The sequence below is a fragment of the Orcinus orca genome, chromosome 7 (assembly GCF_937001465.1).
Source record: "Orcinus orca chromosome 7, mOrcOrc1.1, whole genome shotgun sequence".
Classification (NCBI taxonomy): Eukaryota; Metazoa; Chordata; class Mammalia; order Artiodactyla; family Delphinidae; genus Orcinus; species Orcinus orca.
Genome location: NC_064565.1, coordinates 88,654,253 through 88,681,617, shown reverse-complemented (window position 1 = coordinate 88,681,617; position 27,365 = coordinate 88,654,253). Strand labels below are relative to the sequence as shown.

At 39.3% G+C, this 27,365-nt stretch overlaps 1 protein-coding gene across 1 annotated transcript in view; it reads right to left on the bottom strand.

Annotated features, from left to right (window-relative positions):
• Positions 1 to 17,038: 17,038 nt before the first annotated feature.
• The window catches only part of CD28 (CD28 molecule), a 35,309-nt gene continuing 24,982 nt past the window's right edge, over positions 17,039 to 27,365 (bottom strand). The window contains exon 4 of the mRNA XM_004262826.3: positions 17,039 to 25,374. Coding sequence (XP_004262874.1) covers positions 25,246 to 25,374 — 129 coding nt within the window. The 3' untranslated portion in view covers positions 17,039 to 25,245. The remainder of the gene's footprint in view (positions 25,375 to 27,365) is intronic.

Sequence of the window (27,365 nt, the reverse complement as noted above, 5' to 3'; positions counted from 1 at the left end):
GTGGGCAGAGTTAAGGAAACAAACAGGGATGGTAAAGCACCAGAGATGATGGGAAGCTGGTAAGACCTTGAATCTATCAAGGTACCAACAAGAAAAAGATGACTAGAGCTATGACCCAGTGACATTTGGCTACTTTCTCATCTCCCATCTTTTGGATGTGGACTTTTAAACTCTGAGCTCACCAGCAAACCCTCCTGCAACTTCATTGGTTCTGTTAGTTGTTTCTATGTTTTCCTTATTATAATCATTTATATCACTTTGTCAACATTTCCTTTTACAGGATTGCCATCCACTTTGAATTCTCTCCCAATTGCAGTCTCTGACCATGAGAAAAACCTCCAAAACATTTGAAATCAGTTTCTGTAAAACAGACTAAGCCCAAAATTGTCTTCATTGACTATTTTATGAGCTCTAAAATGAGTGTAGTCACTTTTTCCCCAAATGTTGGCTTAACTTTCACTGTAACTATTTTTTCATTGCTATTCAGTTACTCCAGAGTTATGGTTCTTCTTATTGTGTCCTCTTTATCCTGAAGGATTGGGTCACTAGTAAACTGTGTTTTAAAAAGCAACATATCAATTGTTTCTTTTAGGAGACTGAGACTTCTATCAACGTCTCAATTTTATGCTATTTTGTGCATAAAATTTTATGCTATTCTGTGCATAAAATAAACAAACTTAATATATACCTGATAATAAACATCAATGTAATAAACACACTGATGTGGAATCCTCAAGCCACAGTGATTCATTAGGGAGTCCTACATTTTGTTTCCACAAACCTGTATTAGTATTCTTACCCTGTTTAGTCATTTGCTGGGAGCAACCCATCAGAAGTTTAGGCCTTGGTGTGAGTGAACATTGCTGAATCCAGTAAGAGGGCAGCTGAGGCCGTAGCCAATCATGCTCCTTGAAGCAGGATAGACAAGTGACACATTTTCATGGGCATGACAACCACATTAATTGATATGACTAGAAAAGCTATATTATTAGCTTTAAATGATGTAGGAAAAAATACCTGTTTTAGTTCAATGTCCACTTGTGATTTTAAAAGAATCATTAGCAAATAAGATTAGAAGTAAACATACTTAAATTGGTACAGTCACTATGGAAAACAGTATGGTATTTCCTCAAGTAATTAAAGATAGAATTACTATATGATCCCGCAATTCCACTTCTGCACATATGCCCCAAAGGACTGAAAGTAGGATCTCAAAGAGGTATTTGTACACCCATGTTCATAGCAGCATTATTCATAATAACTAAACCATGGAAGCAACTCAAGTGTCCATCAGTGGGTGAACGGATAAGCAAAATGTGGATATACATGCAATGGAATATTGTTCGGTCTTAAAAAGGAAGGAGATTCTGCAGTATGTTTACAACATGGATGAACCTTGGGGACATTATACTAAATGAAATTAGCCAGTAAGAAAAAGATACATACTGTATGATCCCACTTATATGAGGTACTTAGAGTAGTCAAAATCATAAAGACAGAAAGTAGACTGGTGGTTACCAGGGGCTGGGGGCAAGGAATAACAGGGAGTTATTGTTTAATGGGTATAGAGCTTCAGTTTCACAAGATGAAAACAGTTATGCGGATGGACAGAGGTGATTTTTGCCCAACGATGTGAACATATTTGATACCGCTGAACTATACACTTAGAAAATGATTAAGATGGAAAAAAAATTATTTATCATGAAATATATCAGATACAAAGTGTAAATAAAATATATATGTATCATTTAAAGAATAAAAAAAGAAGTGAACATACTTAACTGGTAAAAAGCATCAAAACAAAGCAAAACTAGAGCAAATCTCAAACTTAATGGTGATGAAATCATTCTCTTTTAAATAAAAACAAATATAGGAATAACTGCTCTCACCACTTCTATTCAGCATTGTATTGAAGGTCTTAGTTACAATGAAAAGCAGGAAAAAGAAATAAAAGGCATTAGCGCTGGAAAGGAAACCATCGTTATTCATATGTGACTGTATAATATATATAACACAAAATGATAGCCAGAAAATTATAAGGATTAAAGAGAGGGCTGGGCAAGGTGGTTGGATATAAGATCAATGTGTAACAGTTAATTACATTACTGTATACCAGTAATAAAACATTAGAAAATATATCTATTTTCTTCTTTAAGTTGTTATATATTTTCCAGATTGATTCCTAGGTACCATTTTTTTTCTTTTTTTGCTTTTTATTTATTTATTTTTTTTGCTGTACGCGGGCCTCTCACTGTTGTGGCCTCCCCCGTTGCGGAGCACAGGCTCCAGACGCGCAGGCTCAGCGGCCATGGCTCACGGGCCCAGCCGCTCCGCGGCATGTGGGATCTTCCCGGACTGGGGCACGAACCGGCGCCCCCTGCATCAGCAGGAGGACTCTCAACCACTGCGCCACCAGGGAAGCCCTTTTTTGCTTTTTAAAATGGTATGTCTTTAGAAGGCTAAATATGTGGACTGATACACTATGTATTTAGATGGGGAAACTTAATATTACAAATATGTTAATTCTCCCCAAATGGACCTTGAAATTCAATGAAACTCCAATCCAATTCCCAGCAGGATTTCTCATGGAACTTGACAAACTAAAATTAATATAGAAGACCAAGTAGCTAAGGTACCCCTGAAGAAGAAAGTCAAAAAGCAAGATTATAAAGTGATTATAATTAGTGGAGGGTAGTTTTAGCTTATCAAAATAGATAACTAGACAATTGGAGGAAAGTAGAGAGCCCATAAATAGATGCATACCCATATGGAAGCTTGATGAAAAGGTGGCATTGAATATCAGTGTAACAGTGGGACAAATGGGATCTATACAGAAAAAAATAAAATTATATCCCAACCTCATGCTATCTTCAAAAGTCAATTTCGAATAAAATGTGAACTTAAATGTGAAAAGCAAAACTTAAGAACTTTTAGAAGAAAATACGTTTATGATCTCAGGGGAGAGAAAAAATTTTTAGATGAAACACAAAACACATAAAACTGAGGGGAAAGACTTATAAATGGAAGTTATCAATTTTATCTCAGCCAAATTTATTAGGCGACACCATAAAAATCAGGTAAAGGTAAGCCACAAAATGGGAGAATATATTTGTAACACATATAAATAGCAGAGAACTGGAATTCAGAAAATATAAAGAATTTGTTCAGGTAAATTAGAAAACAGCCCTCCAAAAATTTTTTTTAAATGGAGAAAAGACTTGTACAGCTATTTCACAGAAGAAAAAGCACAAATAGCCCCCAAAATTGAAGGAAATGTACTCATTTGTAATCTGAGAAATACAAGTAAAACACATTAAGATACTATTTTATACCTGTCAGACTAGCAAAAATTAAATGACAGTGGTGTTGGCCATGATGTGGAGAAACAGAAATCTTAAACATTGGTGCTGGGAAAGAAAATTGATACGATAATTGGAAACATTTTGCCATTATCTGGAGAAAATTAGTATAACCAATAACACAGCAATTCCACTCCTAGGTATATATATTCTTTAAAGAAAATTTTTCATGTACACACAAAGAGATAATAGCCTCCTTCCTTAAAATGGGGGGGGGGGACTCAGAAAACAACTTAAATGGGAGACTGGACTGAGATATAGTCAAACAGAAAAATTGTAATTCAGTGAAAATGAATAGTATCAAAATGGATAAATATCTCCTGTCTAATAGTGAGCAAAAAGCAAGTTGCAGTATGAAACATACAGTAGACTCCTTACATACAGGTCAAAACCATGCAAAACTAAAAAATATATTGCTTGAAGAGGCATACATACATGATAAAAGAAGCAAGAAAATAACAAAACGCAAGCCAATATTTTGCTCTGGCAAGGAGAGACGGAGGTGGAAGAGAAGAAGCTTACAGGAAACTTCCAGGATACTGGTCATGTTCTAGTTCTCATTCTAGGACAGGTGTACACAGGTTTTCATTATATTGCTTTATTTTAAACCACACGTATGTGTGTATACACACACACACACACACTGTTTGTACAATATTTGTTCTCTTTTGTATGTATGATATATTTTGTAATAAAAATAACACACACACAAAAGAAGACAAGCTCATGAAGGCTTTGACCCTTCAACCTTCTTTCAGAATGTTATATAGATGATTCAAGAAATGAAGCATAAGGGCTTCCCTGGTGGCGCAGTGGTTGAGAGTCCGCCTGCCGATGCAGGGGACACGGGTTCGTGCCCCGGTCCGGGAAGCTGCCACGTGCCGCGGAGCGGCTGGGCCCGTGAGCCATGGCCGCTGAGCCTGCGTGTCCGGAGCCTGTGCTCCGCAACGGGGGAGGCCACAACAGTGAGAGGCCCGCGTACCGCAAAAAAAATAAAAAAGAAATAAATAAAAAGAAATGAAGCATATAACATGCAGACTTGAGAACAAGAGCCACATGCTGAAGGTGGTGGCACAGGAGGATAGAAGCAGCCTGCTTTTGATCATGTGGTTGAGCTCCTGTACCATCCCTGGGCAGCCTAGGAAACTTCTTGTGATGTGGGCAATTTGTTACTAAAGCAGGGCTGTCTTTCACTCTCAGCCGAATGAAGTCTTCGAAGATAGAGTATTAATGAAACTCTCAGGATTCTAGTCCCTACTAGAGTCTTCTGTCTTGATCCTCTGGTCACATTAATGTCAATGTGATACGTTGATTCATACCCCATTCTTGTATCAAATCTAACAGGCACAGACCAATTACAACACGTCCCCAATTTCCCTACCTGCTAGAATTTCCCCAACCCACACTTTCTAATTCAACCACTTGCCTCATTAACTATGTCTCTATTGGGGTAGCTCATTATACTCCTGAATGTTATTATATATATTCTATGTAAATGCCAAAAATTCAGGAAAATTCAGCAAAGCTCCTGTAGGGAAATACGTTCTAGGATATTATCTTCAAATTATCTCCTCCAGAAGACCTCCACCAAAAAAAATGGTTTTTGTACCTATAAAGATGATATTTTTAGAGATCTCCTTACCTGAGGCAGGAAAAAAGTGTGGCTTCTGGGCTTAGTGTGACCTAAATCTCTCTCCTCCATTATTCATAAGGCTTTTCCTTTTTATGGTTCTTTTTTGATTCATACTATGAAAATTCCTCCCCCCCTTAATTTCAATAGCTTGACCTAAAAATTATGTTTCTTGACTCATCAAGATCTTTTAGTCTAACTATATCGTGCCTCACACAGCTGTATAAAGACACACACATGCACGCACACAGAGGCACATGCATATGTATTAAAGATCAACCCTTTGATTCTTGAGAACAGTATTGTGGAATCTAGAAAAATGGTACAGATGAACTGGTTTGCAAGGCAGGAATAGAGACACGGATGTCGAGAACAAACGTATGGACAGCAAGGGGGGAAAGTGGCGGGATGGGGGTGGTGGTGGGATGAATTGGGAAATTGGAATTGACCTGTATACACTAACGTGTATTAAATAGATAACTAATAAGAACCTGCATATAAAAAAATTAAATTAAAATTAAAAAAAAAAAGAATCCTTGATAAAAACGTTTGGCTCTGACTATTCAGAAATCCTTCTGGGAACTAACAAATATTATTGTCCTTGTTTTAGCCATGCTCCAATTACAGGGATAAGGTGTTCTGCAATACAGCAGCAGTGCTTTTTGTGTCCTTTCTTCCCAGTGATTAAACTGGTTTAGATTTTAAAAATTAAGACTGATTCAAACCATACTAAGCATGGAGTCATTATGGAATCCATGTTAATAAACAAAATAAACTACTTTGTCTAATGTCCATTGGAGATATTGAAGATGGATAGATTCTGCACCCTTTGGTCTGCCCTTCCAAAATAACCCAGCCTACTCTTCTCTCCTTAAACTACTTTGGTCTTCTTCAGGGCAATTCCCTGAAGCTGGATACTGACCTGAGGAGAACAAGAAATCTCTAGCAGGGAGTGGTGATCATCCAGAGAGAGACTAGGAAGTTCACTGATATATATGCAATTACACACTTCTCTTTCCTCTCTTTCATCAATCCCCAACCCAGCCCGTTACACATGTTTAATCAAGTAAATAGATTCACAAAAAACATTTTCAATAGCATGATCAATATGGACTTGTCATTTAAATGCAGAAGACTAGGGTTCAGCTCTTTTCTCTTCTATGTGTGTTACCATGACAACTACTTAAACTCTCTATGCCTCAGTTTCCTCATCTATAAAATTGAAACAATAATGTCTACCTCAGCGTGTTCCCATGAAGATCAACAGAGTAAGTATATGTGATCACATTTCATAAATTGAAAAGTGCTATGTGATTTTGTTATTATTATTATTACTATATTAATTCTCAGCTTCAAACAGGATAAGACTGGTATTAGCAACCTTGTATAGAGGCCAAGGGTATAACCAAGGAGGGTCCTAGACCAACATCCTAAAATGTGGTACAGAACACTAGTTCCATGAGTTATTAATAGATATTGTGTGTGTTTTTTTTAAGTAAAAGGATCAAAATTAGTTGGGAAATATTTGTTTAAAAGGTAAATCAGGGTTTTTTTAGTTACAGGGCTTCTCAGAACTTTTAATATGTAATGTAGTTGGTGACACTCCGAAAGGAATATCATCTGTAGTGTTTACTCCAAATATTTGCACCCCCAATTTCTTTTTGTAAACTGCAACCTCCAGCAAGTACAATTTTATCTTTTGCCCACTCTCTTCAATTTCTGCACTCCTATTTTCTGTTACCTAATTCTTAGAACACTTTCTCTAATTTCTGTTTTGTTGGATTTCTGTTAACAGGCAGAGAAAGATTTTCCAAAACAATGTTTTATTGGAGCAAAAACCACATGGTAAAGCCCACTCTATATAACATAGTTACAGGAACTCAAGGGAACAAAATATTAACAGGAAACCAAAACATCAAAAACATGAATTGCACTGTAGCAATACTTACCCCTCTCTGACCTACAAAGCAAGATTTCATAAAGGTAATTAATCAATCATCATAATTTATATTTATTCCTTCTTATGAAACAATACTATGATATGAAATCTTAATCACAGGTCTCTTTACTTTAGATTTTTAAGACCTACCATCTCAGCTACATATTTTCAAGTTCCATGGTAATTTTAGGGGGTTGTACTCTAAGACATGGAGCTCAACAGGCACTGGTTTTACACTAATATAAAAACAGAGTGCAAAGTAAGTTTTTGCACTTGGCACATTTTAGGCCTTAGCATAGCCTAAGTGACACTCACTTCCTTATTTGGGGCATGAGAAAGTTCCAGCACACTGTCAAAGTCACAAACTTGCTCTCCTCTGTGTGTGCACTCGTAGATGCCTGAAGCACACACCTTCCCCTTCTCTCAAATGTTTTCATGTCTATGAGTCAGATCATAAGTTCTGGGGCCAAACTCAACTCCCTTGCCCCTCTTTTTTTCCTTTTGTAGCACATTTAGTACTAATCCTTCCCGAACACCCAGAGGCCACCCAGGTGTAGTGTATCTCTGATTGTGGCAGTTGTCTTTCTAAACTTCACCTATACCTCCCCCACTGTGACCTCCACACTCCCACAGACCCTCATGGCTCATTTTCTCCACTCCAGTTAGGGCAGCCAGGCACAAGCTCCACCTAATTTACAAATGACTACATCTGCCAAAGCCTGTCTGGAGTCAGAAAACAACCTTGAGTTTGATTTGAGTGTGAAAACCACTGTACTCACTTGTTTGTTAAAGGACTTATGAAGATGTGTTAATCATTTCAATTTCTGGACCTCCCTACACCCCCCAAAAAATGAAGAAAAGAAAAACAAGTGGGAAGGAAACCTACAGTGTTGTTTCACCTCCTTTTGTTACCATGCCATGACACAAAAGTTCACAGACTTGTAGAATCTCTGAATGAGAAGGGGTTTTAAGGTCAAGATGGTTTAAAGCACCTAACCCATGATGAAATTGACATGTGTACTAGTGAAAAGAGAGTAGGCTTTGAAGCCACACAAAATGGGTTGGCTTTGCCACTTCCTTGTCACATGGCCTTAGACAAGTTACTTAACTTCCCTGAGTCTCAACCCCCTCAAATGAAAAATGAAGAAAATAATGTGCAAGGTTATCATGAAGATATGAGGTTATGTACTTAAGATGCTTAATGTTGTGCCTAGCACCAAACAAATGGTAACTATGATCTTATTTATTTATTTACTTACTTATTTAATTTCTACATACTTGACAAATGACCATCCAGCTGCCTTAACTTCCCTTCAGGGATGAGAAACTCTTTGCTTTCCTAGTCAGCCCATTCCATCTTTGGAAAGTCCTCCAAGAGTTACGAAGTGTTTCCCAATTGTTGGAATTGCCAACTTCCCAAGGAGGAAGAGACTGAGGTGGATGGCAGCAAGGCCTATGTTAAAGACTAACAGAGGAGGCTGTGGATTCAGATCCATCGGAAGAGAAAAAAATTCAGGCTCAATCAGGTCAACCTGTGCTCATTACCTCTCCTACACATGTATGCATACCTACCCCTCAAGCCCCCTAGAAGCTTCACTAGTTCAAAGTTCAAAGTTCAAAGAAGGTTCACTCTCCAGCCTTTCCTGTGTGGATGGATGGGAGGAGAAAAAGCAGTGTGAATTAAAGCAAGGAATCATTATTTCCCCATACTGCCATCTTAGGAAGTTTGGAAGTGGTGTTTAGGAGATACCGGATATTTGTCCCTCTTATAAGATGTTGTTAACCAAAGCTCTGATGTCAAATAGGTGAATACTCTTTGGGAGCCATGTGCCCATTAATAGATCAGGCATCTTCCCCTAACACTTTGGATTGGGATGAGGAATTTGAGGACCAGCATCCTGGTCCCACATTTTAAAGAGACCACCCTTCCTGAACCCAAGCAAAGCACCTCATTCTTGCCTTAAACATATATCTTTTGCCATTTTGGAATGAAAGGGACAGAGGCTTCAATCATGTTGTTGAATTTAAATTGGTCCCTCTAGGATTTCAACTCATTGGTCCTCATTCTACATCTCTGGGCCATGAAAAAATGAAACTCATCTAATGCTCTTCTACTCAGAAGGTTTTGAAGACTGAAAACAAATTCATGATCAAATATAATATTCAAGTATCTTGTTTACAGTATGTCAAACACATGATTTCTGGAAATACACAAGCAATTAACTGAATTTTTCTTTTTGTTTGGACAGAAATGACTTCAGACTTGTATATCCTCCTATGATTCATCATGAGGATGAGTTCAAGAATACACATTCCTAGGACAAACAACAATAGATCCCTTGACAATTGTAAAGATGCCCAAAGTCACAAACACCATGACATACAATTTTCCTTCTTAAAATGAAGCTTTTGCACTGTCTTCTTTAGGAGTACTTCTCCACAGGTCCAAGAACTACAATAAATACCGTAAAACAAGAGACAAACTTTTGTGTGTATGTGTTTTTTTTCTGGGAAAAAAAATTCATAACTTTTAAAAGATTCCTAAAAGGGTCCATGACCCATCAAAAATTAAGAACACTTGAATTTGTTGGTGGCTCACATATGTAATATGAGCAAGTCTACAATATATCTTACACAGAAAAAAAAAATGGAGGAGGATTCATGAAACTTTGCTAGTAAATAAGCTAATGTGACATTCCAAAATTTTTATTTTCTTTTGAAGAACTAGAATTTCTTAGACCTGTGTTAGACACAAATGGGGTGGCAGCTCAGCTGACAATGATATCTCCAGAAACCATGCCTGTCCTCTGATTCCCTTCCTCCAACAAAGACCCCCTTCCTATTGGCACTTGATCCAAGCTAAGCAAATCAGAATAATTCCCTGAAATTTTTCAGGCTGAAAATCTTGAGAAGGAAAGAGAATGAGAGAATGGAGATTACATCTAGAAAGAAGCAGAAGCAAGAGGTTGAATAAAGTCCTAGGAACATGGGGGTCCTGGTTCCATTGTCTCCTCCCTACCCTACATTCATAAGCTGCTAAACCCCCCTTTTTTTTCTACTTGCACTAGGTGAAGTCATGTTTCTGTCATTTGCAACTAAAAGAGTCCTGAACTCTTTATTTTCAACATCAGCTCTACCAGTTATCTTCATTTTCAGGCTCCTTCTCAGTAAAGGAACAAAGATACCCTCACAAGAAGAGGATATCTGCCCTGGCATGCTCTTAGCGGAGTTCATTCTCTGGGTAAGTGACATGCCTCCACAGATGAACCTCATGGGCAAAAATTTCATATTCACGTCTAAGAACAATTACAAATTACCATAAGACATGGGCCCTGATGGTTCTCAACAAGTTGAAAGAAAGGGACTATATAAAGCAAAATGATTAAAAATGTGGCTCTGGAAATAAATTCCCTGAGTTTGAATCCTTGATAAGTCACTTAAATTCTCTGAGTTTCATTGCCTACAAAATAAACAAAATAATAATAAAGCCAAGTGCATAGAAGATTTGTGAAGATTGGATAAAACCATGTATACAATGCACATGTTATGGACTTGATATTTACAAGCATTCTCTAAACATGGACCATAATATTATGATTGAAGCTTCAAATGTTTGCTTCTCGAATGCCAGTATGTGAAAGCTATACATATATACATGGCATTTGAAAGGAATTTAGACATTATATGAGATGCTGAATGTTCGTGAAGCGTTTCCAGCAAACACTCACTTTTATATTGTCTTTTGACATCTCTGCCTCCAAGCTTCTAAGGCTATGGAGGGTGTTAAAGTGATCTTGCATAGCAAATTAGTCACCAAGTTAAGTCTCCTGATTCTAAATTCTATAATGTATCCACTTTGCTTTGTTTCATTGCATTGCTGTTGATTTGGGATATGGTTATTTAAAAATTCTTTGCCCCTCCTTCCATCTTGAGATAGAGTCTAATTCTCCTCCCTTTGAATATGGGTTGGTCTTAGTGACTCACTTCACTAATTTCTAAGGCAAACTGCTTCTGTCTGGATCTCTCAAGGGATCTTTGCCCTTGGACCCCAGCTGCCATACTATTAGGAATCTCAGACCAGATGGATAAGCTCTATGTAGGCCAACAGCCTCCAGCTAACAGCATCCTCTGAAACCCTAACTGGAAGCCAACATTGGCTGCCAGACTCTGAAGAAGATTTCAAGAGGCTCCAGAGACCCAAGTGAGGATTACCAAATTGAGCCCAGTCAACCATCAAACTGTAAGAGATAGTAATAATATATTGTTGTTGTTGTGTGCCATTAAGTTTGGGATGGTTTGTTACATATCAACAGATATGTAGATAACAGAATGGGAGCAGGGGTACAGAGAGAGCACTCATACATTTGGGCACTATTTGTAGGTGTAGGCAACAAACTTCACAGAACCAACTGATCCCCTGTAGGCAAGGCTCAACTGCTCTGCCCACACATAAAAGGAATATAGTGCAAGCTCTGATGATTTGTCTTTGCCTCTCTAATATCAAGTCACCCTGTGCATTTTGCACCAAGAGAAGAATAGAAGAGCTTGCTTTGCAGGAAACAAATCCCCCATAGTCCATTCCTTTCCATTCAGCGCATAGTGCAGCAAAAAAGTCGGGAGCAGTTGAATGCAATGTCCTTTCCCCACACTCTAAAAATAATGGATGCTCAGTGCATTCTGAACATATGTGTATGGATGAGTGGGAGAGCATCCCTCTCCAGCCCAAGATTCATTGCTCCTCCTCCCAACCCTCTACTCTCTCACCGTCCCCAACACTACCACCCCACCTCATTGCTCAAGGATCTTTACCATCTATTATTTTCTTATTCCTTCAGCTTTCATTTCTCCATTGCTACTAGATGCCCCCTTTCCTTAGACAGCTTAAATCTTTGCCTTCTAACAAAAACAAAACTTTCCTTTACCTTATTATTTTCCTCTTGCCCTTCAATCAACAAATATCTGTGAGCCTGCCATGGCCCAGTTACTACATCGTGTGCTGGACTTTGGAGATGCCATCAAGGAGTTCCCAGACCAATAACAGAGCTCAGGTGCCAAGAAGCTTCTCTTCACAAGGAAACTTCTTGCCATAAGTTCAACTCTCTTGACTGTCTTCAGTGAAGACTATTCTTCACTGTCTGATCACAATTTTCCCTGCTAGGACCTCACCTCTAGTCCCACCAGCTCATTGCAATTACTCTTGCCAAGGTCTTAGTTGCTAAATCCATAGAGCTGGTTTCATCCCTCATCTCACTTACCTAACAAACACTTTTGGCCACACTCTCAAACTTAGAATTTTCTTCTCCTTTCTCTTCTTTACATTAAACTATATGAAGTAACAGTTTTTGTAAATCAAAAACAGTCAAATAGCCAAGATTTGGAGGAAGAAAGGATGAGTAGGTGGAACAACAGGGAATTTTTAGGGAAGTGAAACTATCCATATGATATTATAATGATGAATGCACATCACTATACATTTGTCAAAATCTGTGGAACGTACACCACCGAGAGTGAACCCTAATATGAACTATGGATTTGATTGGTAATGACATGCTGATGGTGGTTCATTGATTGTAACAAATGTACCCCTTGGGTGGGAGATTTGATGTGCGGGAGGCTGTCTGGGGTGTGATGAGAGCATGGAGAGAGTATAAGGGAACTAGTACTTTCACTCAATTTTGCAGTGAACTTAAAACTGCTCTTTAAAAATTCATCTATTAATTTTTCTAAAAAGGGCAAATATCAGCAATTTTACATGGTTCAACCCAACAGTTCTACTCTCTTCCTCTCTGGCTGTTCCTTCTAGGTCTTTTCAGGCTTACCTCCCTCAGTTCCTTTCTTAGCTGTTGGTGTTCTCCAGGGTTCTGTGTTTGCTTCTCACTCTGAGATCCCCACAGGAAAAAGCCTTCTGTCATTAGAATCTTGCATATCAGGCTCCCAAAAATGCTCTTCCACATCTCTTATCTTATGACCTCAAAATACTGGGCAACCACCTCCAAATGCCATGAAGGTTGTAGGTTGCATCTCTGCCAATCTCAGACACAAACACTGCTTCCAAGTTTGGGGAGGATCGAGTGCCAGGAACTTTCCATCAAAGGAAAAGAAAAATTAGCCTTTTAAATTCTTCCTCTCAGATAACATGAATGCAATAGATTCTTTTATGACAAGATGTCACTTCCCACTACTGCCAAACATCCTTTTTCTTGCTTCTCTTTGGGTTCCGATTTGTGGTTCCAGAGGTGCTCACAAATTAGCACAGTGTTTGCAACAGTTCCACATGATATTTTAGAACACTTTGCAATATTAAGCAATCTAAATGATTCAAAATATGTATATCTGTAAACCTAGACATCACGCATGAAAATTGATGCTGATTTTTAACTATCATGGGTTAGGTTTCCTGGGACCAAACTCTGAGACTGAAATTTATTAGAGTTTTACAGGGAAAAAACACTCAGTGGAGAGGGGCATTGAGGGAAGCAGGATTGGGCAAAGGGAGAAATTGAACTTTGATGCAATTGTTGATGCAGAGCCTCGGTCGATACTACCGGAAGCTTCGGAGCAGGGATGGTTGGCCCCTCAGAATTATCCCAGTGGTAGCACCTCAAAACTGACCTACCATTGAACAAAGGCAGTTCCCAGGGAGAAGGCATAACCTAGGGTGAGGCAGGTCCCTTCAGCAGAGAGCAGTTCCTGGAGAGGGAGCCATCAGAAGCAAATACCGCAGCAGCTGCAGAAATGAGGCCTCAGTCCTGCAGGGAATCTGGATTGCACATCTTAGTGTCCATCACATTGATGTGGGCAGCTAAATAGACTTTAGATGGTAGAATTGCAAATTCTATAATATTTATTAAAATTTTAATACCGTTTGTTTAAATCTTGAAAAAATTAAACAATTTTCATTTTATTTTGTTGGGTTTTTTTTAATTGTCAAAGGAAAGCCTATGAAAATGACACTAACATGGTTGAAAAGAAAAATGTATACAAGCCAGAATTCTGGCCAAAAATAGAGAAGTCACATATGTCTCACTGTTTATACTTGGCACTGTGAGTTGTGAGTTCAAATGTGCTGCAAGTAATGACATTCTTTGGAAGAACTCAAAGATTACACATAAAATTTTATGGATCTTCTAAAAGACAGAAATCTTGATGAAACGCATAGCAAATCTGACCTTATAACTGCTTTGAACACGTGATAAGAATGCCCACTAAATACTATTACACTAAAGCAATTAGACTTAACTAAGTCTAAAATAGATGATACATTAGAATAATTATGTGAAACAACAGAAAATCCTCAAATAAAGAGCAAATTGTGGTCTTTGTTAGAAAATGAAATTATTTCTATACTTGTTCTGATTAGTTATTTGGTATGAACTATTGTTTATTATTTATTATAAAAATAAAGAGATTAAATGTGGATGTTTTATTTTTAAAAGAAATTTGAAGTATTTTCATTTTAGAGTAAATTATTTTTCTAGATGAAGAGAAACTACATGTGGAAAAATGCAAAAAAAAAAAAAGTGGCATTTTAATTAAGAATAAAGAAATTAGGGCTTCCCTGGTGGTGCAGTGGTTGAGAGTCCGCCTGCCGATGCAGGGGACACAATTTTCGTGCCCCGGTCCGGGAAGATCCCACATGCTGCAGAGCGGCTGGGCCCGTGAGCCATGGCCACTGAGCCTGTGCATCTGGAACCTGTGCTCCGCAGCGGGAGAGGCCACAACAGTGAGAGGCCCGCGTACCGCAAAAAAAAAAAGAAAGAAAGAAAGAAATTAGAACAAAAACCAAATCTGTTTGCATAGATGTGAAGAAGATTCACCTATAAATAATCCTGAAACTAATTTCTCTAGAGACTATTTTCTGGCCATTTGAGATCAAGGCACAATCTCAATTGAGACTAAGAATGACAACAAATATAGATAAGTTGTCTCATTGAACAGGAACCCCAAAGAAGATCAGTGTTGCCTGGGGAACCACTACCAGAGGCTAAGAGAGACTGAAAGGATAAGGGTCCAGGCCCAGTAGACCTACTTTGACCTTCTGATAAGATTTCATTAGAAGAAAAATGGGGAAGGATTCTGCTACTTAAAGAAAAAATTTAAGCCACTGATCTAAATTAACAATGTGATTTTTTTAATTTACATTTTTTATTATAAGTATATTTTGAATTTTAAATTTTAATATTTTTTGAAATATTTATTATTTTATACCTACTAAGACCTATCTTTCCTATTGGCCCCTGCAGTTTAGGGTGGCATTTGGGAACACAGGGGTAAAAGAGACCACTCAGCTAGAAGAATATTGAAAGACTTTACTGGTGTGTGGTATCCTATACTGCAGGGAAATAAGCCATTGTTCCCATTTTTCACATATATATTTTAATTCAAAATATGACTATAAGTTCCCCAGGCTCCTTCCAGGAGGTGTTCCTTCTCATTAATTCATGTAACAGAAGGAAAAGAAGGTAAAGTCTTTATGATCTCTTGCGTGGGCCTTGAATTTTCTGCTGTTCTATGGTCTATAGCACCCTTAAGAGGCAATGTGTTCAAAGAAGCCAGTGGCCCAGATTCAATGTTATCAGTAACTATGGATACTGTTCCAAGTATAGTTATAGCACTTATTTATTCCAAGTTATCAGAGACTAATTTGAGCATGTCAATAGGACAAGATATTGAGTCAAGTTCTTTGTATCCTCAAGTAATAAAATTCATGAGTATTTATACACATCAATAAATGTGAAGAAGGAGTTACCAGTTAGAATGCTTTAAGCTTCATGCAATAGAACATCCAACTCAAAATGGCTTAAATAATAAAGCTATGCATTGTCTCATATGACAGGAAGTTGAAGGAAGAACAGATTTAGTGTTAGTTCAATCTGCAGCCCAACAATGTCTTCAAGACCCAGGTTCCTTCCCTCTTTCTGCTCTGCCTACACCAGCATGTTCATCTCAGGCTAACTCCCCTCATGGTCCAAAGATGGCTGTCCAGATGCCACCTGCAAACACAATGCTCTGGAGCAGAAAAGAAACTGTTCGTTTTCATAGATCTCTTTCTAAGAGTACTGAGAAACTTCTCCAGAGGCCCCTCAGAACAAAATGTCAGGGTTATTGGTCAGAATTTTGTAACATGTCCACACTTAAAACAATCACTAATGAGAAGACTGGGACCACTTTTCTGGTTTAAACCAATCATTATCTGCTCCCTGGGACTCCTTAGAAGCACATGGCGGGTAGATAAGTGAACACAATTAGAGTTCTGTTCATTGCCAAGGAAGGGTAAACAGCTTTTGCTTCTGAATGTCTGAATAATGTCTTAAATTGTGTATTCATACAATCCGTTTCAACAAATTAGGAAATGGTAAATCTTTATCAGTAGGCCTCACTTTTCCCAAGTCTTTTTATAGTACTTAGACCAAAACAGCTTGCAGATATTCATCCATCCACTTATTCATTCAGTTAAGATGTTCTGAGTACCTATCATATTCAAGATATAGTTCACTTATGGAAGACTCAATAAAGCAAAGTTTATGTCATCACTAAATTTATTATTTGGAAAATGCCAAACTTTAAAAATGATGTAATAGTTTCTCATGCTGTAATGTGAAGATGACTTTCAAATTAAATTCACCCAAGTTCCACAACATTTTCAAGGTTTCTAGCCTAAACTTACAAATACAATTTTCTTAAGAGAAAGTAATGGAAACAATTTGGATAAAGTATTGAATTTAAGAGTTACAGGGGAATTCCCCGATGGTCCAGTGGTTAGGACTTGGTCCTCTCGCTGCCAGAGCCCCGCTAAGATCCCACAAGCTGTGCTGTGCAGCCAAAAAAAAAAAAAAAAAAAGGAAAAAGAAAACAAACCAAAAAAAAGAGTTATGGGAAACGGTAGATTTATTCCAATAATCCTGATTGACAAATATCAAACATAAAATATTTATGTCTGTAAAATATGGGAATGTGATGATGGGAGAAAACCCAAAACAATGGCATTTATTTTGGGAAGATTATCCTGGAAGAGTTATAATAACAAATTTGAAAACTATTATAGGAATTAGACTTGAGGTTATTTAGTCTAGCCCCGCCATGTACTGATAAGTAGGGAATAAGAGAAGACTCTGCCATTAACTGAAAAATTCCAGGGACATCCTAAGAACTAACCCCAAACCTGGTATTCTCCAGGACACAAAAACTTATTTGTTTTCCTTGGAGATCTGAACCAGGAAGTTTCTTCTCACGTTACTCCTAAAAGACAACCCCACCAGATGTATGTCAGGAAAAACCAACTAACTGAATTAAAATATGCAGAAATGCAGGGAAGAGAAGACTAAAGAAGGGAACCCAGAGAGAAATTGTGATGGTATTAAGAATGATTCTATGTTTTTGTTTTATTTTATTTTAACTATTATTCATCCTGGATAATTTCTGTTTTGAAAATGGGTATCTAACTTATTCTATAAAGAGCTCAGTAATCAAGTAGCAGAAAGGTAAGCATTCTGTCAGCACCTCAATAGCCCATAGGTGTGGGCATTGGAGAAAGGCACGCTCTCCAGGTGGGAATAGCTTTTCCAGGAGAGTAGCTTGATAAGGGGATCCTGACTGGATTTCAGCCCCCTCGTCCCCTTGGCTAGGGGCCCTTGCTCAGGGTACACAACACATAAATGTACACAGTGGCCATGCATGCTGGAGGACAAAAATTTGGAATTTCTGAGGTTGTTCACCCAGACCCAGAACTTGAATGCCATGTACAAAGTCAGGATAAATCCACTCTACCAAAATCTTTTTTCATTACTGGTATCTTCAACTGTTGGCACAATAATCTTAATCATCTGACCTTTTAGAGGCAATTTCCTCATCTTGGCTGGACAGATCAGGCTAAATGCTACATTTGGCCCTATTTTTAAATTGCCCAGATGGTGTGAATGGGTGTGTGGCGCAGGGTGCCCACATAGGCTGGGCTACTTCCAAGGACTATTTGTACCTTGGGTGTAACCAGCAGCTGCAGACAGGAGTGGGGAATGGAAGTGAAGGAATGGTAAGGGTAGGGTCAATGCCTTTCTTATCTGAGTAAAAGTGATTTCACCAATTACCCTGGGAAATGCTGAGCTTTAGTTTGGATTTCAGAGGGGTCACTCTTGGTCACCCATAAAATGGCAGCCAGGTACCCAACTCCCAAGTTCACACATAGTCACACAGCCAAACTGATTCCTTCCAGCCCTACCAGTGCAAATAGTGGCTGGAACTCAAAGACAAGCTTGTAGCTAAAACTGGCTTGGGTCCAAGCCCAAGCTAGCAGCCTGCAGCCCAAATCCAGCCCACCGTCTGCCTTTGAGCAGCCCATGAGCTAAGAATGTGTTTTTACATTGTGCATGGTTGGGAAAAAAAAGTCAAAAGAATACTAATCTTGTGTGATGTGTAAAAGTTACATGAAGTTCAAATATTCACAAATAAAGGTTGATGGGAACACAGACATGTTCGTTTGTTTCCATATTGTCTGTGGCTGCCTTTGCACTCCAATGGCAGAATTGAGTAGCTGCAAGAAATCGTATGGTCACAAAGCCTAAAATATTTACTATTTGGCCCTTACCAGAAAAAATTTGTCAATCCTAAGCTAAGACATTAAACATGTTAGAGATGGTAGATAAGAACATCTCAAAAAATAAGTTTCAGGCAAACCAATAAGACAAAGGCTATCAAATAGCCACATTCAAGTCTGAACCCATAATTAAGACTAAGTGATTACCCTGAGGATTAGGGTAGTAAAAAAAAGAAGGGACATGCAACGTCTACACTCTGCACTTGGTAAGCGTGGAGATGATAACACCGTGTTGCTTGCTGCCGCACCTCCATCCTAGGCCACTTCTTAGAGCTGGGCAGGTGCTCATTAAATAGTTATTTAGTGAATGAAAAGGAAGGAGTAGGAAGAAACATAAACAAGTGAAGCAAGAGTTGCATAGGGTTAGGAGTGCAAAAGGGACCCCAAGTACAACGACTTGTCTACCCTCATGTAATATGTCACGATTCTTAAAAGGTAATAGAAATGCAGGTTTTGGAAGCTAACATATCAAATGCTAAGTGTGTGCCCAGGAGACTAAGAAATGACTACGTAACTACAGTGACTGCCATGATGCCCATTCAAGCCCACCTTGTCCCACTCCCTTCCGCAGTCACCAGACACTCGTCTATTTAGTCCAGAGACTAACTTCAGACTTGGAGATTAATGAGGGGAAGGAAATCAAATCTGAACCTCATGAAATAAACAGCACCACTTGTCACTGTTGATCTTTGATTAACTCGCTCTTTTTTCCGAACCAGGGCCTCTCTCTCTCTATCTCTCTGTGTGTGTGTGTGTGCTTGCAGGTGACACCCACACATATCCTTCAGTGTTGGCAGAGATGCTCACTCAGATAACAAATGGAGTTCATGCTGCACATTTTCATCGTCGTGTGTCATCATCACCAAGCAAAACCACAACTATAGGAAAACAAAGCTGTTTGCTGCTCTTCTGTCTCAACTGACATTTCCACCCAGCTCTCACAATTTGTTCTTTGGAGCCAGAGGAGAATTTCAATCTGTCACTGAGATAGCTCTGCCAGTTGAAGTGTAAGTAGAACCCGATCCACCCCTACTCGAAGATAAATTCACCTTTCTGTGACTTTTTGTCCCCTAGAATTCCCAGCATTCCAAAACTTTTCACCGAGTTTACACAGGCAAATAAGATAAGGAAATGGGCTCAGGAAGTCCACATTCTGGCCTTTAGAGTGGCCTCAATAACGAGGTCAGCTCAGAACAGATGAAATATCCTTGGATCATCCATATTTAATCCTTAATGTTTTTCAAGCGTGGAACCCAGTGTCCATACCCTGAAAAGAACGAAAGGCACACTGAGGAAGCGTGCTCCATTCTTCCCTGGACAGTGGCCTGGGTCTCTAAGTGCTGAGAGCCTGGGAATCTTCAAGCGGAAAGCACTCATTCCTTTGGGATGCCAAATCAGAGAAAGTTGGGAGGTCCACCCAATCAGACTCATTCCAGAAGAACCAAACTTCTGAGCACCACTATTGAAAAGCCAAGAGTTAGTGCCTCAGCTAAGGAGATGCAGATAAGGTAACAAACAAGTTTCTGGTGTGACTCCCAGACCATCCCATTTGCTGCTGCTTAGGGCAGTGGTCAGGGCCCCCATTATGATGGATCCAGAATTTTCTTTGATTTTTCTCACTCATCCATTATCTCTGTTCCAGACAAGGGGAGAGAGGAGAAAGTGTACTGCTTTAAAAGGAATCAATCTCTTTTATCAGACTGGATTAAAAAAAGTGAATTCTGGGCTGCAGCAAACTACACTCTTCACCTAGTTATGAAGTTAGAACGTGGTGGGAGGTCTGTTAGGTGAAGTCATGAAGTTTGCATTTTATTTCATTTTGCACTTGAGTTTCAAGGTGCTAGAACCTTCTCACAGAACTAGGTTACACTATTTATATTAGCCCAGTAAAGGAGTGCTTATTGAGCCGATACATTTAGTGCCGGAGTTTTTACCAACTTATCCTTCTCCAGTTGATTTGGTTTGTCCAATCAAACTCATGAGCTAAGTCTTTCTTGGAGTAACAGGTTTTGGTTATCTTTATTAAGTTTAATGAGCTCCATTTCAACCAAGAAAATAGTCCGTTTGGAGATGAACTCATAACACACCTATGTGACGTCAGGCCACACTCAAAGCACAATTTGCAATGAAGTAATAGGAGTTATTACATGAAATATCAGACCAGCTCTTGTGTCTCTTGTTCAAGGGCCTTTCCCTACCCACAAGAGGATAGCAGTGTGTGTGTGTGTGTGTGTGTGTGTGTGTGTGTGTGTGTGTGTGTATGTGTGTGTGTGAGTGTGATGATTGATATGTCTGATTTGAATTGTCAACTTGCTCCAAATGCCACAATTTTGTTTGTCGTTGTTCTTTTATTTTAAAACTATTGCAAGCCATTAGCATGTTCAGTTATGACAAGAGCTTGACAGGTGAAGAATCTGAAATTGTCTGTCCCCAGCATTCCCATCCTTGAGCTCTTTATGAATCACAGCCAGGCAAAGCATTTATAGAATTTGTTGGGGGCCAAGGGAGAAAAAATAAAAAGAAAGAGCAGCAGTTTAGTAGTCGGATGGGATTTTAACAACAAAGGCAACATTTTCAGAAGTCTTAGACTAAAGGCATGTTTAAAACATAGTCAATACTCCATTAAGAGGGGAGTTGGGGACTTCAATGGGAAATCAACTTAATTTCAACTGTGGCTTATTTAGCGTGACTTTTTAAGATGACTCTAACAGTATTGGTTTTCGTCACTGCACAAACATTTCTAAAATGTAAATGAACGTATAGCTACCAGGTTTTCTTTCACCAGGCTTGGCTGTGTGTATGTTTTACATCCTGTCTCACTAATAAAATGGATTTTTGAGCTTATTAATAGGAAAGTGGAAAACAGAACTGACTCTCTCCTTCTCAGAGTCTGATTAGTACATTTAGACTGACAATTAATTCATAAAGGCATGTGAAATTCACTCATTCAGTCGATAAATATTTGTTACCTGTCAGGCACTGTTCTGGGCACTGGAGATATGGCAATAAACAAAGCAAAGTTCAATCGCTCCTGGAGCTTGCATTCTAGTTTGGGGAATTAGACAGTGAACAAATAAGTTTAAAGGTCAGGTATAAGAAATGGTGAAATGCTATGGAAAAACAAACAAGCAAGGAAAGTAGATGGGGCTTGGGGAGATTTTACTAGGGTAGAAGGTGACACTTGAGCAGGGACGTGAAGGAAATGAAGGAGCAAGCCAGGTAGATATCTGGGGAAGAGCATTCCAGACAGTGGAAACAGTATGTGTAAAGGCCCTGAGGTTGGAACATGGCTGTGATATTTGAGGAGGAATATATCAGAAAGTATTTATATACTTATAAGAAAGAGATTTCCTCAGCCTCAAGAGCCCTTGCAGATACCAAAACCTGGGCAGTAACAGGTCTATAGCAGTGATGATTTTGGTTCTAGGTTCATCACTGCCACCATCTCCAACCTCCAGCATGTAGTTAAATTTAACACTTTGTGATCAATCCCCAGGCCTGCTGTTGCTCCTGTGCAGCAGTACAAAAGGCCAGGATGAGGGATGTGATATCCATTTAACCACCAACATCCCCATTAAATTAGCCATGAGAACTAGTGGCTCAGTTAGTTAACCTGAGGGATTGATGGAGTTAAGGCTGAAGTTTGATCTCTCTGATAGAACATTTACATCACACAGAATGCACAGGTAAGCCCAGCCTGACATCTCAGAGATATAATCCATTGGTCTGATGAGAAGTTGTGACTAAAGCCAAGCAAACAAACCAGAAGTGTACTTTGCTTTGAAATGAAACTAATATTTAAAAGTCTGGATTTTTTTTTCAAGGCTAAACTAGAGATTTATAAAAAGGGTTTATCTCATACCTTTTTTAAATAACAGGTTTTCTCCAGATTCATCACCAAAAGTGAAGCATACCTGCTCTGAAAAACAGTATTAAAGCACAGATTTAAAACAGGCACATGGTAGTTCAGCAATTTTATCACTGAACACAGAACATAATGTATACTTCGTCTCTTTATTTATTTATTTTTGTTTGTTTGTTTGTTCGTTTGCAGTATGCGGGCCTCTCACCATTGTGGCCTCTCCCGTTGCGGAGCACAGGCTCCGGACGCGCAGGCCCAGCAGCCATGGCTCACGGGCCCAGCCGCTCAGCGGCATGTGGGATCCTCTCGGACCGGGGCACGAACCTGCGTCCCCTGCATCGGCAGGCGGACTCTCAACCACTGCGCCACCAGAGAAGCCCACTTGGTCTCTTTAAATTGGTATGCTCATCCCCAAATAAGTGAGCTCACAATCAAAAATTATAGAACCACTATTAATTATAAGACTCCTACAATAATAGCAGCAAATGGCATTGTTTTCTTCCTAATTGCCATATCTGAAACTGTACCAGCATTGCTTCAACCACTGTTCTTAAACCATTTCTTGGTTCACAGTAATAGTGAAAACGGACTTCCCTGTTAACATTTCTACTTTGGTTCTGTTCAGAGTGAGTAAGAAAAATCTAAAGTATGATTCATCTTCAGTAAACCTATTTTTCCCATCAGAAAATAAAACCATTTATTACCAAAGAGCAAATCTTTCCATTTTTTAATTTATTTTTTGTCATTGCCCTTTCTAAAAATTCTCCAGCTCTGTCCTTTTCAAATTCAATCTGATAACTTGGATTAAGGAACTCTGTATGCCAAGAGGCTGGCGATTTGGCACATGTGTCAGTAGAAATTCAACAGTTTTCATCACCCAAGGACTGCTAAGTTCGACCTTCTTTGAAATAATTTAATTCATGGAATGGAAGCCCATTTAAAAATCAACCAAAGTACAATATCCTCTGAATGGAATTATAAGATTTCTACCCCTCCCCATGTTACAAAAAAAAAAAAATTAGAGAAGACCTCTTTATATACATAAAAGTGAGAGGCAGAATGCTGTACATCTTATTGCAAGCTAAAATATTTTGAAACAGGAAATGGGAGGGAGTTTAGAGGCTTTCAAATTTTGTAGCACCTCATCCCTGGGTAGTGAATTTAAATTTGTGTTATAATAGTCTCTTCCTTCTCAGGTCATTGCCCAGTTTAATTTTTATACATAGTTTATCTATATGACAATAATAATAATAGCTAACATATGTCAGGCATGGTACTATGTGCCAGGGCCAAGCAGAAAAAAAAAAGACAAACTTGAGACATGCCCTCATGGAAATGATAGTATAGGAACAGACATTTGTGATCACTATCTTCATTTTATAGTTGAAGAATCAGAGTCTTAGAAAGGCAGTGACTCGCCTGAGGCCAACTAGCAATAGTACTTGAGCCAGGCCTATCTGCCTCTAAAACCTAGACTTCTCCAACATCTGAATGAATCAAAGCACTGAACAAATTATAAGGGCAGCAGTAAAACCATTCTTCAAGGTCCCCAGACATACTCCAGTTGACCCAAACTGGAGCCAGAAAAATATTCATGGTGTTTCCAGGGTCTGGCCTAGCCTGGTATCTTGAGAACTTTGATGCTATCTCAAAAGCATCAAACACTTTTCCATGTCGATGGACCTCCAGGGTAAACAGGCAACTGAACCACAGAGTTCTGGAGCTCTGAGCCCTAAAGCACAGAAAGTCCCAGAAAGAAGCTCTCACCATTTCTCCTTCTGCCTTCTGTCTTCTAGAAAACTCCTACCAGATGCCAGCCACCCCTGCGGCATGTGGCAAGAATTGTGTTGTTCCCTTCAGAAGTTTCTCGAGACCCATCCCTCATACTCTAATGGATGCCAATATCCCTTTTTCACAGTATCGTCACTTCTCCAGGAGATGCACTCTCAGCATCCCGCTGTAGATCTCCATGCAGACAATAAAGAAACTAACTGAGCAAACCTAAAATACATGGAACAGAAAAGGCCCCTGTATGATTCGACTGAAATGAGCTACTAAACAAATAACCCTTCATAGTATTCAAATAATTTTGACATCAAGTGACCTTATTTCCTGACACATTCTTCCTTGGTGTGGGAGGACTACTTTATTCTTTTGAAATCATATTGTGAAGATTACCTTGAATTCCCATCACAGGGAGTAAGGAAAGCAAGTTGGTTTACCTCCCATTGCTCTGAAGGGATTCCATTGGTCAAAATGACTAATAGGACCAGAATTCATCAAAAAGAATGTCTACATCTTTACAAACTAAAATAAAACAGCATTAAATAGGAACTAAGTGACTCATTTCATGAGTGAGAGACAGTGTTTTAAGGGTTTTTTAAATGTTTATGTCTCCCTCCCCCATTCCAACTTAATCTCCACCCAAAACCCCCATTTAATCAAAGGAATGATTTCCTAACCTTTTCTTCTCCACCTAAAAAGTCTTTCGATATCACACTTCACTTGACCGCAATATGCAGGTGAATTAGAAAGAAGTGGAACTGGAAGCAGATGTCAGGGCTAACAGAATCCGCTCACTTTCAGTTTTCTACCCTAACCTCTCAATCAAGTCAATAAATACATGGTGAGTTTGAATTTGGGCCATGGCACTACACGAGTCTGCCACAGTAATATTCTTTAACTTCATTTCAGAGTCTCAAAATGATGTTATTCGGCCTATTTGTTCAAGAAAAATTAGCATTGGTGGCCTAACAGGAGGCCAAGGTGGCTGGCTGAAGACGAGGCAGTCCTTTCCTATCCAGAGCAATGGTGTTGAGCAGGTGAAGAGGGGCCAGCCGGCTTGCATCTGGATAGGCGTCCGTGTCAGGAACGGTAGGCTGCAAAGTCCCGTGCTGGCGCATAGGGCTGGTAGTGCTTTCGGGTGGGCCCCGGCCTGCGAGGTGTCATGTTCATGTAGTCGCTCTGAAGCATCCTGTTTCTCTTACTCTTCATCTGCAGAAAAGAGAAATGTCACTGTGAAGGGGGCCAGGGACACAGAGGGAGATATCTGGGAGGAGTGCTAAGATTTGGGGGCAACTCTTCAGAACACAGTCAAAGGAAGCTGAACAAACCAGAATTCATTGAGCACCTTGGACTTGCATAATGACCAATCAAACCCAACTACTTTGGACTCTTCCAAATTAACCTGAAAAATCTGAATCAAAGAAAGTATTTTAGAGAAATGCACTCCTGTTACTCTCAATGCAGCCATTTGAACTGAATTCCAAAAGCATATCTAATTAACATATCCAACTCTGATATGTGAATATTCTTGAAGGCCCTTCCTCCTTTGAAAAGGTTAAGCATCCCCAATGCAATCTTCTTGTATTAGTCATTTGCTCAAGAAGCCATTTTTTTTCACGATTAACCAAAGAGGACCTTCGGCCCTCCAGAGTCTGGAATAGTCACAATTTCATAGCAGTGGAGTCCAAATTAATTGGATGTTACAGTTCTAGACAACTAGTTACAGTCCTATTCCTTTATATGTATGTATATTTCCATAAATAAAGACGATAGCGTCATTCATCTCCATCCCTGAGACACAGCTCCCTCTGGATGAATTTCTACCAGGAATGAGGGGTGATCCTAACCCTAGAATTAGAGTTATACTCACCACAAATCTTAGCAAAGTTTTGACTGAAGGTTAGGAACATATTTTCTCAATCAGTGTGATGGTAAAATTTACATGTTTGATAAAAGTTCCATAAAAATTCTAAAAGTAGAAAGCCATCCAGATTTCTGGAATCAGAATTCTCCAGAATGAAAAAAAAAAGTCTATTTCTTGGCACATAGGCCTGGCCTGATGCATAAGTAAATATTGATACGTTGGACATGAATGTCATTAGCACCAGAATAAATAAGCCAAAGACTGGCCTTATTTCCATGCACTCCTACCTGAGCCCTTGCCACCTTCCTTATCAAAGGGGCAGGAGTAAGTGTTAAAGGTTGGTAAAAAATGGACCTCCATATCACTAAATAAAACTAACATGTCTTCAGGCCTCATCTTTTGAGCTCTCAGCAGCATTCTAGATTATCCGTTCCCTTCTGACATGCTTCTGCTTTGCCTTCCGTGAGGTGCTACCACCCCAGTTCTCATCCTGCCGCTCTGGGGCCACTCCCTCCTTGCCTCCTCTGCAAGCTCTTTCTTCTCTAACTAGCCATTCAGCGTTAGAGTTCCTCATGGTTTGGTCCTAAGCCTTCTCCTCTACTCGTGCCATCCTCTCTCCCTAGGCAACCTCGTCCACATTCACAGTTTCAATTGCCACCTATTCACCCAAATTTATATCTCTGGACTAGACCTCAAAGGTACTTGAAACTCAACATGTCCAAAAAGAAACTCAAGATCTTCCCCTAAAACCTGGTCTTTTCCAGTGTTTCTCGTCCCAGTGAGTGACACTACCATATACACAGTTGCCCATACCAGACCTCCTAAGCCTCATCCTTGACACCTCCAACTCCCTTATCCTCTGTCCCAGAGGACATTTTACAACATCTGAAGACATTTTGGGTTGTCACACTGGGATGAATGCTACTGGCATCTAGTGGGCAGAGGCCAGAGATGCTGCTAAACATCCTACAATGCACAGGGCAGCCCCTGACAACAAAGTATTATCCAGCTCAAATGTCAGTAGTGCCAAGAAATCCTGATCTGAAGAGTCTGATCATGAAAAAGAAAGGAATGAAAATGAAGCAATGGATACAAGCTATATCACCAAGTGAGAATGAATATTCTTAGACTGCCTGAGTCCTCCTTCTTGCTCATACTCAAAGATGACTGATGATTTGAGCCTGGGTGAGCAGGAGGTTGATGGTCCATCCATAAGTATAAGGCAAGATGATAGGAAAAGTGGATTTGAAAGAGACTATCAATTCAGCTTCGGTCATTTGGGATTTGAGATGATGGATGAGGTTATCTAGCTGAAAGTAAGAAGAGGACATCATTA